This window comes from Odocoileus virginianus, chromosome 12, assembly GCF_023699985.2.
Source record: "Odocoileus virginianus isolate 20LAN1187 ecotype Illinois chromosome 12, Ovbor_1.2, whole genome shotgun sequence".
NCBI classification, from domain to species: Eukaryota; Metazoa; Chordata; class Mammalia; order Artiodactyla; family Cervidae; genus Odocoileus; species Odocoileus virginianus.
In genome coordinates, this window is record NC_069685.1 from 10,177,256 (window position 1) to 10,194,410 (window position 17,155).

The following is a 17,155-nucleotide window of genomic DNA, read 5'->3' on the forward strand; positions in this document are numbered from 1 at the left end:
TATATTATTCAATTTTTATTGGAGTATAAGTCCTTTACAATGTTTTGTTAGTTTCTATTGTACAGCAAAGTGAATTAGCTATATGCATACATACATCCCCTCAGTTTTGGATTTCCTTCCCATTTAGATCATCACAGAGAACTGAACTGAGTTCCCTGTGCTACAGTACCTTCTCACTAGTTATCTATTTTATACATAGTATCAATAGTGTATAATGTCATCCCAATATCCCAACTCATCCCATCCCTCCATCCCCTCCCCCTTGGTGTCCATATATTTGTTCTCTGCTTCTGTGTCTCTTATTTCTGCTTTGCAAATAGGCTCATCTCTGTTGTACAGAGTGAAGCAAGTCAGAAAGAAAAATACAAGTATTGTATATTAACGAATACATGTGGAATCTAGCTGCAGATATTTGGACACTTCTTTGGTGGGGTGAGTCATCTGGGCTGGCCTGTGGCTGCTCGGACCAGTTGAACACAGCTGGAATCATGCTTTTTGAGTTTCACACCTGTCCTCTCCACGGAGCAGCAGGTTGTACCCTGGAGCTCCGAGCCGCCTGGAGCAGTGTTGAGCAGCCCTGGGCTCGTGGAGAGGGAGATGCGCTCCGCTGAGCTCGCGTGTCTAGTTATTCCTATCAAAGCGCCAGTCATGTGAGTCTTGGAACCATGAAACAAGCTCAGGAGCCACCTGAAATCCACCAGGAGACCCCAGTCAGAGTAACAAGGAGTGGAAGAACTGCCCCAATTTCTGCCCCACAACACGGTCAGACTGTAAGAAAATGATGGTTGTTCTAAACCACTCAGCTTGGGGATAGTTTCTTACCAAAGAAAAATGAGGCAGCAAGACTACCCAGTCACCTGATCTTGACAACAGAATTAAAAGAGTGAAAAACTCTGCAACGGGGAGCAGACTCCAAAATGAGATCCTGGGAGCAGACTCCAAAATGAGATCCTGGGAGCAGACTCCAAAATGAGATCCTGGGAGCAGACTCCAAAATGAGATCCTGGGCTGCGGCACACACGGCTTTTGTTGTTTAGTCATTTAGTCCCTAAGTCGTGTTCAGCTCTCTGCAACCCCATGGACTGCAGCCCGCCAGGCTCCTCTCTCTACGGGGTTTCCCAGGCAAGAGGACCGGAGTGGGTTGCCATTTCCTTCTCCAGGAAATATTCTTGACCCAAGAATCAAACCTACGTCTGCATTGGTCGGCGGATTCTTTACGACTTCCTAGGAGCCACCAGGGAAACCCACTACATGCAGGGTGAAAGAAAAATCAAAACACAGGAGAAAAAAGAGAAGCCAAGACCAAGTCTAAGCAAAAGTGAAGTGTTTTACAAAGTCACTTCCATGCTTCTTGTGTTACGGTCAGTCTTTGAGACTATCACAGAAACCACTGCGTAACTACTTGAAAAGAGGGATAGGAACTGACGCAAATCAATCCAAGTTGCCTTATTAATGGATCCTTGCAACTTTCCCAGGTATCTAATTACACATCATCTGGAGTAGTAGTTAAAGGAGTTTTATCTTTTTATAGCTTCCTTTCCCAGGCAGCTTTTAACTACCTTTTGGAGCTGTAACCAGACCTCTTTGCTGGTCTGACCCTCATCATTTCCCACTTTAAATGGGACTGTTAACCTTACAAAGAATAGCATTGAATTCCTCTTTCCAATCCTTGCCCCTCCTTTTTCCCTGAAACAAAGTAACATAGAATGCTTGCCACTTAAAGCATGTAAGACTACTTATTCAAATTATTGGTAATGGCTGGTATAAGTGATGAGCTTTCTCTGTTTTGTTTACCTTATTTAGATTAAAAAAAACCTCTAGGGAGGGGGTTTCCCTGGTGTTCCAGTAGCTGAGACTCTGCACTCCCAATGCAGGGGGCTGGGTTTTGATCCCTCATCCATCCCACATGCAGCAACTAAGACCTGAACAGCCAAATAAATAAATAAATATTAAAAAAACAACGCCCAAACCAAACAGATAGACTGAGAAAGGTAGGCCTTTTTTTTTTTTTTTTTGATCCTGCAGTATTAGTATTCACTAAGCTATCAATGAAGTAATGAATTGTATAGAGCTTGGATGAATTGTTGTTTTGTTGATAAGTTGTGTCCAACTCCTTGCAACTCCATGGACTGTAGCTCACCAGACTCCTCTGTTCGTGGGATTATCCTGGCAAGTACACTGGAGTGGATTGCCATTTCCTTCTCCAGGGCATCTACCTGACCCAGGGATCAAACCTGCATCTCCTCCTTTTCAGGTGGATTCTTTACTGCTGAGCCCAGTCACTCCCATTATTTTCCCTCAAAAGCCACATATATATATAAATCACAGACTCTCCCTGGGAGGACATAATTTGATTCAGCTCATAAAAGGAAAGCAGAAGATGACATGATCCTCTACATAGAAAACCCTAAAGACTCTACCAGAAAATTACTAGAGCTAATCAACGAATACAGTAAAGTTGCAGAATATAAAATTAACACACAGAAATCTCTTGCATTCCTATACACTAACAATGAGAAAACAGAAAGAGAAATTAAGGAAACAATACCATTCACCATTGCAACAAAAAGAATAAAATACTTAGGAGTATATCTACCTAAAGAAACAAAAGACCTATACATAGAAAACTATAAAACACTGATGAAAGAAATCAAAGAGGACACAAGCAGATGGAGAAATACACCGTGTTCATGGATTGGAAGAATCAATATTGTCAAAATGGCTATACTACCCAAAGTAATCTATAGATTCAATGCAATCCCTATCAAACTACCAACAGTATTCTTCACAGAACTAGAACAAATAATTTCACAATTTGTATGGAAATACAAAAAACCTCGAATAGCCAAAGTAATCCTGAGAAAGAAGAATGGAACTGGAGGAATCAATATGCCTGACTTCAGACTCTACTACAAAGCCACAGTCATCAAGACAGTATGGTACTGGCACAAAGACAGAAATATAGATCAATGGAACAAAATAGAAAGCCCAGAGATAAGTCCACGAACCTATGGTCACCTTATCTTCGACAAAGGAGGCAAGGATATACAATGGAAAAAAGATAACCTCTTTAACAAGTGGTGCTGGGAAAACTGGTCAACCACCTGTAAAAGAATGAAACTAGAACACTTTCTAACACCATACACAAAAATAAACTCAAAATGGATTAAAGATCTAAATGTAAGACCAGAAACTATCAAACTCCTAGAGGAGAACATAGGCAAAACACTCTCCGACATAAATCACAGCAGGATCCTCTATGACCCACATCCCAGAATTTCAGAAATAAAAGCAAAAATAAACAAATGGGACCTAATGAAACTTAAAAGCTTTTGCACAACAAAGGAAACTATAAGCAAGGTGAAAAGACAGCCCTCAGATTGGGAGAAAATAATAGCAAATGAAGCAACAGACAAAGGATTAATCTCAAAAATATACAAGCAACTCCTCCAGCTCAACTCCAGAAAAATAAATGACCCAATCAAAAAATGGGCCAAAGAACTCAACAGACATTTCTCCAAGGAAGACATACAGATGGCTAACAAACACATGAAAAGATGCTCAACATCACTCATTATCAGAGAAATGCAAATCAAAACCACAATGAGGTACCATTATACGCCAGTCAGGATGGCTGCTATCCAAAAGTCTACAAGCAATAAATGCTGGAGAGGGTGTGGAGAAAAGGGAACCCTCTTACACTGTTGGTGGGAATGCAAATTAGTACAGCCACTATGGAAAACAGTGTGGAGATTTCTTAAAAAGCTGGAAATAGAACTGCCATATGACCCAGCAATCCCACTTCTGGGCATACACACCAAGGAAACCAGATCTGAAAGAGACACGTGCACCCCAGTGTTCATCGCAGCACTGTTTATAATAGCCAGGACATGGAAGCAACCTAGATGCCCATCAGCAGACGAATGGATGAGGAAGCTGTGGGACATATACACCATGGAATATTACTCAGCCATTAAAAAGAATTCATTTGAATCAGTTCTAATGAGATGGATGAAACTGGAGCCCATGATACAGAGCGAAGTAAGCCAGAAAGATAAAGACCATTAAAGTATACTAACACATATATATGGACTTTAGAAAGATGGTAACGATAACCCTATATGCAAAACAGAAAAAGAGACTCAGATGTATGGAATAGACTTGTGGACTCTGGGAGAAGACGAGGGTGGGATGTTTCAGGAGAACAGCATTGAAACATGTATATTATCTAGGGTGAAACGGATAACCAGCTCTGGTTGGGTACATGAGACAAGTGCTCGGGCCTGGTGCACTGGGAAGACCCAGAGGGATCGGGTGGAGAGGGAGGTGGGAGGGGGGACTGGGATGGGGAGTACATGTAAATCCATGGCTAATTCATATCAATGTATGACAAAAACTACTGTAATGATGTAAAGTAATTAGCCTCCAACTAATAAAAATTAAAAAAAAAAAAAAAAAGGAAAGCAGAGATTCTCAAATTGCAAATTGTTTCATAACAGAATCCAATTTCCCTCTTTCTACTGTTTGCTTTTTTTTTAAGGAAGAAATTTTCTTATTTTTAGTAGGATATAATGCAACCAAATCAAGATGCAAAGCAAATGGTATCTAATCTTCAGGAATTAAGTATGAATGATTCATTTTACAGTGTGAAAGCTTTTGAAATAGAAATGTCAAAAAAGATTCCTTCCATACAGATCTCAAAGTTGAGTCAGTACCAAGTGAAATGCAACAATTTATAAAGAAAGGACTGAAGGAACACAGGATGGTGAATTGATTACCAGGGAAAAATCTGGATTAAGGCAGACTTTTGAGAAAGTGGAATTTTAAAACGGTTCATCTCCTTGATCTGAAACTGAGACTAGGGACTTTCCTGGTGGTCCAGTGGCTGAGACACCACGCCCCCAGTGCAGGGGGTCCCGGTTGGACCCCTGGTCAGGGAGTTGTATCCCAATGCCACAGCCAAGTGTTCCCATGCTGAAACTAAAGATCTCTCATGTTGCAAATAAGATCTGATGAAGCCAAACAAAATAAAATAAAAAATGAACAAACAAAAAACTGAGAGCAAGTCTTAATGAAAGAGATGCTTGGCATTCTTTTTTCTTTCTTTTTTTCAAACCAAGGACATTTTACTTGATACATAACTGAAAACTTGTGATTGAACCATTGAGTTAATTTTTCTCCCTGCACGAGCTAGGGGAGGACAGGGTATGGTTGAGGTGAACCTACACCAGAAATAGGAGTCTATGACCCAATCCTTCCATTTCCTCCTCCATCATCTCCTCCCAGTTCCCTTCTTCCTCCTATCTACAGGTAGGATAATTTTCCTTTTTACAGGGAGGGTTTATACTGGGGATACTGAAGCAATATTGTCCCCTGAGAGGGGGCAGAACAAGATGAAATAAGGAAGGAATTGGAAGTTTTTGATGACTTAGGACTTTGGGGAATCCCATTGCATGACTATTTCCCTTGTGCATTTCATTCTTCCTGGTTCCCATGTCTGTATCTTCACAACCACTGAAACTCTAAAGCAGCAGCCAGGCCTGATTCTTCATGTCTGTACCTCATATTCTTCTCTCCAATTGTTCTGTTGAACTAAATGATGACTTATGCTTCTCAATCTAGGGATAATTCATGATATGGTATGTCACTGAGGAATAAGTACCCTAAAATATTTTTCAATCAAGAAAAAAATTAATTTTTTATACTTTTTTTTTTTTTTTTTTTGTGGCTGTGACTCATGGCATGTGGGATCTTAGTTCCCTGACCAGGAATTGAACCTAACTACCAAGAAAGTTCCAAGAAAAAATTTTATATTTTCTATATTAAGATTCATATGAACTGCAGAAGGGACCACTAAACTATAGCACATAACACTATTTAGAGCACATATTGTAAATTTTGTCACATGAAAATATACTGTAGAGATGAAAAGTTGCCTATATTTCTTATCAAACCAAGCAAATTCTTTTCTCTCCTTGGTCTCTCTTTTCATCAACCCCTCTCTTCTCAGAGGATTATACCCAGCTGCCTTCAAAAAGGTTTTACTATTTATAGGAGCCAAGCATCTTCCTTGTCTTCCTTCTCCTGCTTCTCATTCTTGTGTCACAGGCTGTTCTTTTCTGGATTTGGTTAGATGTTTCCTCAGAGGTGCAGTTTTCTTAGAACACTGAGTGTCTCTTTCCTAAAACTTGTTATCATCCTAGGTTTTACCTAAATTTTGGGAAATTTCCTAAATAAAAACTAATTTTTAAAATAAAATGTTATTTTCCCAAATTTGATGGTGCTTTTGTAAAGGCAAGTGTAGGCGTGGAAATAACTCTGAGCTGAGTATGTACATGTATTTCTCCACACAAGGCCTATATATGTTTGTGTTTTACAGCTAGAGTCATAGGAAATTAGTGTTAATATAAAATAAAAGTCATAGGAATGAGCTGGGCAAATGAGAAAAATAAAATGTAAAGAATACCATGAAATAAATAAAGAAAACTGGTCACAGATAATAAAACTAAATAAACTTTCAGAACATTTTTCTGCTTGTATTAATAGGACAACTACTAATAATATGATGAAAACCCATTATTCTATCCCTTGACATAACTACTAGTAATATTGATCATATTACTTTCAAGAAATTTTATATTCATAAACCTACACATTTAAATTGCATTTAACATCCCTATCCTTTTCCCTAAAATGTTGCTTTCAACATTTTCTGTAAATTATCTCGTTTACGTACCTAATTCCTTTGTTCAAATTTTGGATCATTTCCATAGGATTTATTCTAAAAATTGTAATTATTGGGTCAGAGGGCAAAAGTAGGGTTTCCCAAATGGCTCAATGGATGAAAATCCATTTGGAGCAACTAAGCCTGTGAGCCACAACTACTGAGCCTGTGCTCTAGAGCCTGGGAATTGCAACTACTGAAGTCTGAGTGCCTCAGAGCCTGTGCTCAGCAAGAAGAGAAGCCTGCACACAGCAACAAAGACCTGGCACAGTCAATAAATAAGTGAATTAGAAAAAGAAGGCAAAAGCATTTGTTGGGCTTTAATTTCCGGAGCGGCTGTTCAAGTTTCTATCATTACCAGAGAAGTATGCTTTTCAATAAGAACTTCTCTGATTACATGAACATTATTCATATTAATGACTAATGTTAGTCATTTTAATTTTTTTTTGGCGATTTTTATACTCATGCCTTTTAATATGAAAGTATTAAGATTTTAACTACTAATTGTATGGATTCTTTAAATACCAAGAATATTAACATGCAGTTTTGCTGTAAATAGACTGCCCAGATTATTGCTTTCTTTGGTTTTTAATTTTATGAATGTTTGATCTTCTTTTAAAACTTTATGTCCTAAAATGCATTTATAATTTTACTCAGATTTTCTACCATCCTTTTTAGGTTTAAAAACGCTTCCTTTTCTAGAGACCAAAAAGATACTGGTTTATTTTCTTCTACTGCTTGATGGTTTGAGTTTCTGCATGATTAAGCATAGTGTTTAAGAACACACACTACTTTTATTTAATCACTGCCTCCAAAACTATGTAGCTGAGTGACTTTGGTTAAGCTCTTTCAACTTCAGCTTCCTCATCTGTAAAGTGGGAATAACTACAGCACCATCACAGGTGTTATAAGGATTAAATAAAACAATTTCTGGGAAGTATTTTTAACAGGGCCTGGTACATACTAATACTTAATAAATGGTAATAATTGTAACAACAGACTTTTTCCAAATAGGAAAAGGAGTATGTCAAGACTGGATATTGTCACTCTGCTGATTTAATGTATGTGTAGAGTACATCATGAGAAATGCTGGGCTGGATGAAGCACAAGCTGGAATCAAGATTGCTGGGAGAAATATCAATAACCTCAGATATGCAGATGACACCACCCTTATGGCAGAAAGTGAAGAACTAAAGAGCCTCTTGATGAAAGTGAAAGAGGAGAGTGAAAAAGTTGGCTTACAGCTCAACATTCAGAAAACTAAGATCATGGCATCTGGTCCCATCACTTCATGGCAAATAGATGGAGAAACAGTGGAAACAGTGGCTGACTTTAGTTTTTGGGCTTCAAAATCACTGCAGATGGTGACTGCAGCCAGGAAATAAAAAGACACTTACTCCTTGGAAGAAAAGTGATGACCAACCTAGACAGCCTATTAAAAAGCAGAGACATTACATTGCCAACAAAGGTCTTTCTAGTCAAGGCTATGGTTTTTCCAGTAGTCATGTATGAATATGAGAGTTGGACTATAAAGAAAGCTGAGTGCCGAAGAATTGATGCTTTTGAACTGTGGTGTTGGAGAAGACTCTTAAGAGTCCCTTGAACTGCAAGGAGATGCAACCAGTCCATCCTAAAGGAGATCAGTCCTGGGTGTTCATTGGAAGGACTGATGTTGAAGCTGAAGCTTCAATATTTTGGCTATCTGATGCGAAGAGCTGACTCATTGGAAAAGACCCTGATGTTGGGAAAGATTGAAAGCAGGAGGAGAAGGGACGACAGAGGATGAGATGGTTGGATGGCATCACCGACTCAACGGACATGAGTTTGAGTAAACTCTCGGAGTTGGAGACTGACAGGGAGGCCTGGTGTGCTGCAGTCCTTGGGGTCACAAAGAGTCAGACACGACTGAATGACTGAACTGAACTGAAGTGAATAATTGTAACTAATATTGTTGATATGTAGCACAAGATAAGCTGTTAGCATGTTTTTTCCCCAGATGGTACATAGCACTATTTGTTGATGAATCTTTCCTTTTCCCATTACAATCACAGTGATTCCAGCCTCTATTATATTATTGTATACTTATTTTAGTGATTTCAGCCTCTATTATATCCTATTATATCCTTGTACACTTTGAAACCTGTTTCTGTTTCTTGCACTGATTTGTCAATGTATTTATGGGTATATACCACATTGTTTCACAATTGTAGCTTTATAACACTTAAGAATAACATTTAGGAAGAATTTGCATATAGGAAACACAATTTTTAAAAAAATTGTCATGATTATTTTACATATCATAAGTATTGTATTATCTAAAATTGATGTTATTGGGGTGCTAGGAGTGGGAATGGCAGAGTGAGAACTCATTAGTGAATAAAATCCAGATTATTTGCTTGCTCATATTTTCAGACATGGTCACAAGTAACAATTATTCGTTAAGTGGAAGTGATACAGTGATTACTTATGGTATGTAAATATTTGTATGTAGCAGTCTTTAACATCTGATGTGATGCAGAAGAAACCTATATAGACCTCAGGTTTTCCTGACAATCACTGCAAATCCTAATTATTCATGATTTTATTTATGATCTTTGTGTTTACCATTGCTGTGTTTATAATTTTTGTCAATACCTTTCTGCAACTTAAATGCTAATGAAATTTTCTTTGTTTTGATTTCAGCAATAAATTTATTTTTAATAATACCGTGTTTCACAATTATTATAACCATACATTTATAACAAGGATATCATTTTAATTTTCTACTACCAATGGAATGAGTATCTTTATGGTTTAACAATAAAAGTTTTGGTCCTGAAAACTAATTGTAAATGATAAATAACAGAATATCTGTAAACACTTACACTGTTCTTTAAGAAAGTGGGCCTTTTATTTCTATATTGATGGGACTTGGGTGCTCTGATAAAGTGATTGTTAGAATGTGAAAGGAAAAATGAAGACCTCTTCTAAATTGTAGGTAAACCACTTAAATAGGCCATTAAACAGCATTTGCCAAGGATTATATATGCATGCTAAGTTGCTTTAGTCGTGTCCAACTCTGTGACTCTATGGACCATAGCTCGCCAGGCTACTCTGTCCATGGGATTCTCCATGCAAGAATATTGGAATGGGTTGCATGTCCTCCTCCAGGGAGTCTTCCTGCTCCAGGGATTGAACCTATATTTCTTATGTCTCCTGCATTGGCAGGTGGGTTCTTTACCACTAGAGCTACCTGGAAGCCCTCAAAGGACTGTATTCAATATAAAAGAGCACCACAGAGTTCCTAATTTCATTTTTTTATAATTCCCGTTATAAAAATGAGAAGATATATAAAATACCTTCTAGAAATTCATGGAATTTAGAAGGACCTCTTTAAAGAAGTCTTGACATCCATGTTTGAGAAGAACTGTGGAAAGACTTTGAGACACTTGATGGGTTTTTCAGAGCTGGATGAAAGGGCACTTCTATTGTCTTCTTTTTAGGAAGACTTTTAAGCATAGATTAGAATATAATTCTGAGTACTCATTACTCTGTTCAAGGAATCAAGCTTTAGAAATATAATTGAGCCATATCTTTTTTTTTCCAATGAGAAATCTACCACTGAAAATACAGAGTTTGGATGTCCTAGAATTTCCTTTTCCAAAGTTCATTCCATCTAACATATTCCTTGGGCTTCTCTTTGCCATAAGGATGTCAAATGGATAAAGCTGGCAACATGCTCTAGGTGCAGGTGGCCTAAACCAAAGACGGCTAATAATCAGCAACTGTGGAAAGTAATTTTGAACAGTACAGCAAGACTGGCAATAGTTTAATTCCTGGGAACCAACGAACCACTGTCGTGGGCATCCGCTCTCAAAACTCCTTGAGTTCTCTTCTTTCCGAGAAAAATACTTCTCTAAGGAAATGGCAACCCGCTCCAGTGTTCTTGCCTGGAGAATCCCAGGGACGGGGGAGCCTGGTGGGCTGCCGTCTATGGGGTCGCACAGAGTCGGACACGACTGAAGCGACTTAGCAGCAGGAGCAGCAGGAATCCCAACAAAAGAGTGAGGAGCAAGAGCCACATTACCTGTCAACGCTTAGAGCGCAGAGATTAAGGACGGTGATCCCCACTGAGGACTTCTGCAAAAAGGGGAACAGCTTGCAGAGGAAAACGCCAAAGTCATTTTGTTCAAAAGGCCAGCGCCCAGCCAGCAGCTGAAAAAAGGAAAGAGCGTGTAAGATAAATGGCAGAGCCAGCATGGGACATTTGGACACACGTTTCTAATCACACTTCTAGACTTGTAAATTTTATCATTTATGATGCTTTTCGGTTGGAGTGATAACAGGAGATTATTATCATCATTATCTTTTCATATTTTAATGCTTCAGCAAGTTTTTTTTAACCCTGAAAGATGTGGAGAATGATAAATATAATAACAAGAGATAAATCTTTGATCTTACAGGAAGTGGTCACGCGGCCTACTTTTCAGAGGAGCAAAAGTTGGGGGTTTGGATGACAGTTTAACCAAGAAGCAGGAAGTCATCTTTGAGCAGTTCTTACAAAGTCATGAGTTAAATGAGTCATTTTCAACCAGTGGCATTGGGAGATTATATTCACTCCTGACAAGCAGCCAAAGCTCTGAATAAGATGTTATGGAGAATACTGGGAAAATGAAGCGGTTTAGGATATACTGGCTTTGCCAGCTGGCTAACACCTAAAATCACTTGAAACTCACCCTTTCCTCTGTGCTTAACAGGCTGCCTTGCCTCAGCAGGTATGACACCAGTGACCTATCTTTGTTTAGGCTAAGATTTCTCTCTTTATCACACAGGAAAATGTGGTTACTGGGACCAGTTTGTAGTGTTTGCAGGAATGTCTATTCTTCCAGGTTGACAATTTGACATTTTTGAAATTCTAAGGAAAGGGTGATGACCCTCTAGTGGCTGTGAGAAGTAGCAAGAACACAAGCCCACTGTGAGTTGCTGATATTCATCTACTTAGATGAATGGGCTAGAAGCATGGGCTTAAATAACAGTGCAGCTATGTAAATGGAGGGAGGAAGTCCCAACTGAATATATGATGCCTTTTTAAGAGCAAAAATGGCATTGATTTCCTTTCTAATGTTTGCTTAGTGACTCAGAACTTAAACTTACTCTACTCAATAGGAAATAATACCATGCTAACTTGACAAAATTTCCTTTTTTTTCAAAGTACCCACTGCCATACGAACTCTAAGTTGACCTTCCAATGTTATTCTACCATGTCTAACACACTGAGGATTAATTTCATGGCTGGTGTGGTCATTAATAGGAGTCCATGGAAAGAGGTTGGGAAACTTTTACCCCAGAAATACAAAATCAGAACATATGCATTTTGAAAATTTAATAACATAGGGCTCTCTATAATTATATTTTTTATGGCTAAGATTCTGTATGACTTTTAAACATATTTCCTCCCTCGCTTTTTTTGTATTGTTTTCTGAAAGGCCTTTTCCTTCAATCCAGTCCTGTCTCAAATATCTTTTCCCTCTCATTCTTACTGGTCTTGCTTGGTGTCTTCTTAGAATTTCCATATAAACTCTTGTCCAGGGACAACCAGTGAACTCTTTACAGAAACAGTTCCCTAAACACTTTCAGTTCTCATGAAGCTAAAAAATAATTATACCATTGCTGATTGCTAGTTATTAATGCCTGATGCAAGTAAAGACACAAAACATTATTTCTGGGATGAATCACTCCCTAAAAAGAAGACCTGAAAATTACTTTTTATAGGATGAGAGTTTAGTATTTTGTTCCACAACAGTAATTCTCCACTAAAGACTAGAGAGATGTAATTTAAACATGTAGGAATTGTTATAGGATAAGGTTTGAAACAGTTGAACTGTTATGGTTGGATGGTTGGTTTATTCCTGGAGACAGAAGATCCTGAAATCCATGAGAACAAATTTTCCAATTCATACATCCAACAAGAAGAGAAAAGGATGTTTCTGGCTTTAACAAGGGAGACTCTGAAATCCTGTGAAAGTATTCAGTAACAAGCACTAAGGAAAATGATCTGGAAAACCCTATAGCGCATGGTTTCAGGCTCTTCCAATCTCAACTGAAAAAGATTTTGGGCTTCCCAGGTGGGGCTGATGGTAAAGAATCTGCTTGCCAATGCAGGTGACATAGGAGAGTTGGGTTTGATCCCTGGGTTGGGAAGAGTCCCCAGGAGAAGGGAATGGCTACCCACTCCAGACTCTTGCCTGGAAAATTCTATGGGCTGAAGAGTCCATAGGGTTGTGAAGAGTCGGACACGACTGAGCACAACAATAACATGAGACAACAATGCTTACTTAAACTCTTAATTAGGGTTGACAGTAAAGGATGAGCTCAAGAGAGAGATATCAGTTCAGTTCAGTTCAGTTCAGTTCAGTCGCTCAGTCGTGTCCAACTCTTTGAGACCCCATGAACCGCAGCATGCCAGGCCTCCCTGTCCATCACCAACTCCTGGAGTTTACTCAAACACATGCCCATTGAGTTGCTGATGCCATCCAGCCATCTCACCCTCTGTCATCCCCTTCTCCTCCTGCCCCCAATCCCTCCCAGCATCAGGGTCTTTTCCAGTGAGTCAACTCTTCGCATGAGGTGGCCAAAGTACTGGAATTTGAGCTTCAACATTAGTCCTTCCAGTGAACACCCAGGACTGATCTCCTTTAGGATGGACTGGCTGGATCTCCTTGCGGTCCAAGGGATTTTCAAGAATCTTCTCCAACACCATGGAACTGTTATTGTTTAGTCGCTAAGTTGTGTCCGGCTCTTCTGTGACCCCATGGACTCTAGTCCACCAGGCTCCTCTGTCCATGGGATTCTCCAGGCAAGAATACTAGAGTGGGTTGCCATGAGCTTACCTACTCAATCTCAAGTAGGATCTGCCTGTTAACCTCTTTCATGGAACCAATGTTGGAGTAAGTTTATACTCAAAGACTCCTTTCAGACAACTCTGCCTTAGCAAGAAAACATATACAAAAGGAAGGCAAAGAGACATAGAGTGTAGCCCACCTATTTTTCTCTTATTTAGAGGAGTCATTTTGGAGCTTAAGAAAGGCTACTGGAAATGCACACTTTCTGTTATTTACTAGCATATAAAATGGAAAATACAGTATTTAAAATTGCAAAAGTTAAGCTGTATAAAAACTTATATAATGAAAAGGAAGTCACTCTTCTATTCAAGAACTCTAAATTCCCTGCCCAAAGGCAGTCACAGTTAATTATAAAGTGTGTTTTCTTCCAGAAAACTCCCTCTGTACATAAAAGCATATGCCATTTTTTTAAAAAGTGAGAACATATGGAAATAATATCTCTCAGCAGTCTTTTATGATCTTTTTTTTTTCCTAGAGCAGATTTCTGAGAACTGGTTCTATTACCTAATTAAAAGGTTTTGATTTTTAAAAGCACGTTGAGGAAAACAATTTAGACTCATTGGAAAAGACCCTGATGCTGGGAAAGACTGAGGGCAGGAGAAGGGGACAACAGAGGATGACATGGTTGGATGGCATCACTGACTCAATGGACGTGGGTTTGGATGGACTCCGGGAGTTGGTGATGGACAGGGAGGCCTGGTGTGCTGCGGTTCATGGGGTCGCAAAGAGTCAGACACAACTGAGCAGCTGAACTGAACTGAACTAAGGAAGAGATAAAGAACTGTTTAGCATAAACAGACCATGGTGAAAGAACTAGTTGATTTCATTACCATTAACAAGTAATTAACAATTTAATGAAAGAGAAACCAAACCAGTCTGACAAACTAACAAGTCTGATTGGTTCAAGGGTTAATCTGGCACCTTGGAGCAGTCACAGCTTATTTTTGCCATAAAAGAGTCTGTGCTTTTATGTAACCCTCATATTTCTAACTTTCAAGAGCATCACACGGTACCTAGTACCCTGTAGGTGCTGAACCAATGAATGAATTTCAATTCACTAATTCAGGAAAATACTTTTACATTTTGAAATCTGATAGTACCAATTTTCCTCAGAAAATACAATCATCTTATAGTTTACTATTTAAAAGTTGTTTAACTGTATCCGGAAGTAGTATTTCCATCTTTATGTGGAAACAAACAATGCACCGTTTCAACTCGTTGTTGGAGGAGGTGGGAGACTAGAGCTCTGCTGAAAAGTCCACCGGGGAGAGGAGCTGCCAGGCTCTGTGGCGACCCCTCCCTTTGTGCTAAGACTGTCCAACTGGCTGAGAGGCTCAGACAAACCTGAGATGAGCCTGTCCCGCGGTCCGATCGAGGGCTCAGGTGGACTGCAGAGGAACAGTCCAGGGCACCTGAGGCATCAGAGGGCAATCTGTGAGTGTGGATTTTGTTTTAGGACCCCTGCTGTGGTTCTAGTACAGGGGAATTTTCTTCAGTCAAAAAGCAGTTAAAGTCCCGATCTCCACCTGAAAATTAAAGCACTACTAAACAGCCCAGTGAGTGTGGAAGTCCTGTATTTGTGTGGCTGACTTGGATGGTGTCAAAATCAACATTATGAAATTGACAGGCTGCACAACATGGATGGAACTAGAGATTGTCATACCGAGTGAAAAAAGGGAGATGGAGAAGAACTATCATATGACATCCCTTATGTGCCAAATCTAAAAAGAAATGATACAAACGAATTTATTTACGAAACAGAAAGAGACTCACAGACTTGGAAAATGATCACAGAGGAAGGATGGGGGAAGGGATAGTTAGGGAGTTTGGGATCGACATGTACACACTGCTATATTTAAAATGGATAACCAGCAAGGACCTACCACATAGCACAGGGAAATCTGCTCAATATTATGTGGCAGCCTGGATGGGAGGGGAGTCTGGAGGAGAATGGATACATGTATATTCATGTAAAGGATCCAACGGCTGAGTCCCTTTGCTGTCCACGTAAAACTATTATGACATTGCTAACTGGCTATATTCCAATATAAAATAAAAAGTTTAAAAAATAAATGCAGTAGATTTTTTTTTCTATTTTCCTCTATTTCCAGAGAAGTAATTTTTTCCCTTTATAAGTGCTCGATGAATACTTAATATCTTCCATAAGGTATACCCACTTGAAATACAATGCCTGCATTAGAAATACACCAAAAAAGCAATTGACAGGCTGCATTTTTTTAACCTGTTGACACAGATTTACCTAACTACTTGAACCACATGATTCACTGATAAGCACCCCGTTTTTAGAATGAGTAGGTCCCAAAGCAGGCTGTCCAGCCACTACTATATTTAGTACAAAGCAATTTCTATGTGATTGTGACCTTTTAGATAAATGCAGCATACCTGTTTATGTCAGTTTTCTGGAACATACCTGACAACCAGAAAGTAAGCAAAAATGTAAGGCATCAAACGCTTGCTGTGAAATTTATGCCCTAAAGCTCTTGTCCTTTACTTATGGGCAGACTGTCTGAGTCTTCCACACAAGTTGATTTTACTTTTACTTTACACACAGTTTTATTGTTTTATTATTCATCATTGCACATACAAAGCTACTTATTAATACGAACCCTCCTGATGAATGGTTCTTAGTCTTGGCTATACATCAGAATGACTGAAGGAGCTTTTAAAAATCCCAGTGTCCAGGCTATGCCCTTAGACAACTGCTCTTCATCCTGGGGTGATCTTGTCCTTCAGGGCACATTTGGCAACATCTTGTGACATTTTTGGGACATTTTACAGCTTGTTGGGAGGCTATTAACATCTGGAGGGCAGAGGCCAAGGATATCGCTAAACATCCAATGCACAGGCCAGGCACTCCAATGAACAATTATCTAGCCCAAAATGTCTATAGTGCTTAGGTTGAAAATCCTGTCCTAGGCCAATGAAATCAGAATCTCTGGCGCATTCAGTCACTTCAGTCGTGTACGACTCTTCACGACCCCATGGGCCGTTACCCATCAGGCCCCTCTGTCCATGGGATTCTCCAGGCAAGAATCCTGGAGTGGGTTGCTGAGCCCTTCTCCAGGGGGATCTTCCCAACTCAGGGATTGAACTCGCGTCTCCTGCATTGCAGGTGAATTCTTTACTACTGAGCCACTGGGGAAGCCCCATAGTCTCTTGAGTTGGGACACAAGGCCAGCAGTTTTACTTTTTTTTCAAATGGAACTTGCTTTTACGTGATGAAGACATGCACTTGAGTGTGGGTGGTCAGTTGTTCTCATTTGTGTTTTGACATCCCAAAATAATGAATTAATGAACATGATAAACTGTTACTGCTGGCAATGGCTTTACCCCAAGTGGCCAAGCGGCACTGTCTGACTTACGACTCTGAGTCCTTGGTGGGTCCCCCCAAACCTCACCCCAAACCTCAGTGACCTCCCCCTCTTCCATCTTACTCGCCGCTTTCTCTCCTCCATGTCCAGGAGTTTTTAAAGCTTCCAGGTGGTTCCAATGCAGAGCCAAGGTTGAGACTCATTGCTTTAGTGTACTT

At 39.5% G+C, this 17,155-nt stretch overlaps 1 protein-coding gene across 1 annotated transcript in view; it reads right to left on the minus strand.

The window, feature by feature from the left end:
• The window catches only part of EDNRA (endothelin receptor type A), a 78,203-nt gene that overhangs the window by 26,383 nt on the left and 34,665 nt on the right, over positions 1-17,155 (minus strand). Inside the window, exon 3 of the mRNA XM_020890902.2 lies at positions 10,791-10,918. Within this exon, the coding sequence (XP_020746561.1) occupies positions 10,791-10,918 (128 nt within the window). The remainder of the gene's footprint in view (positions 1-10,790; positions 10,919-17,155) is intronic.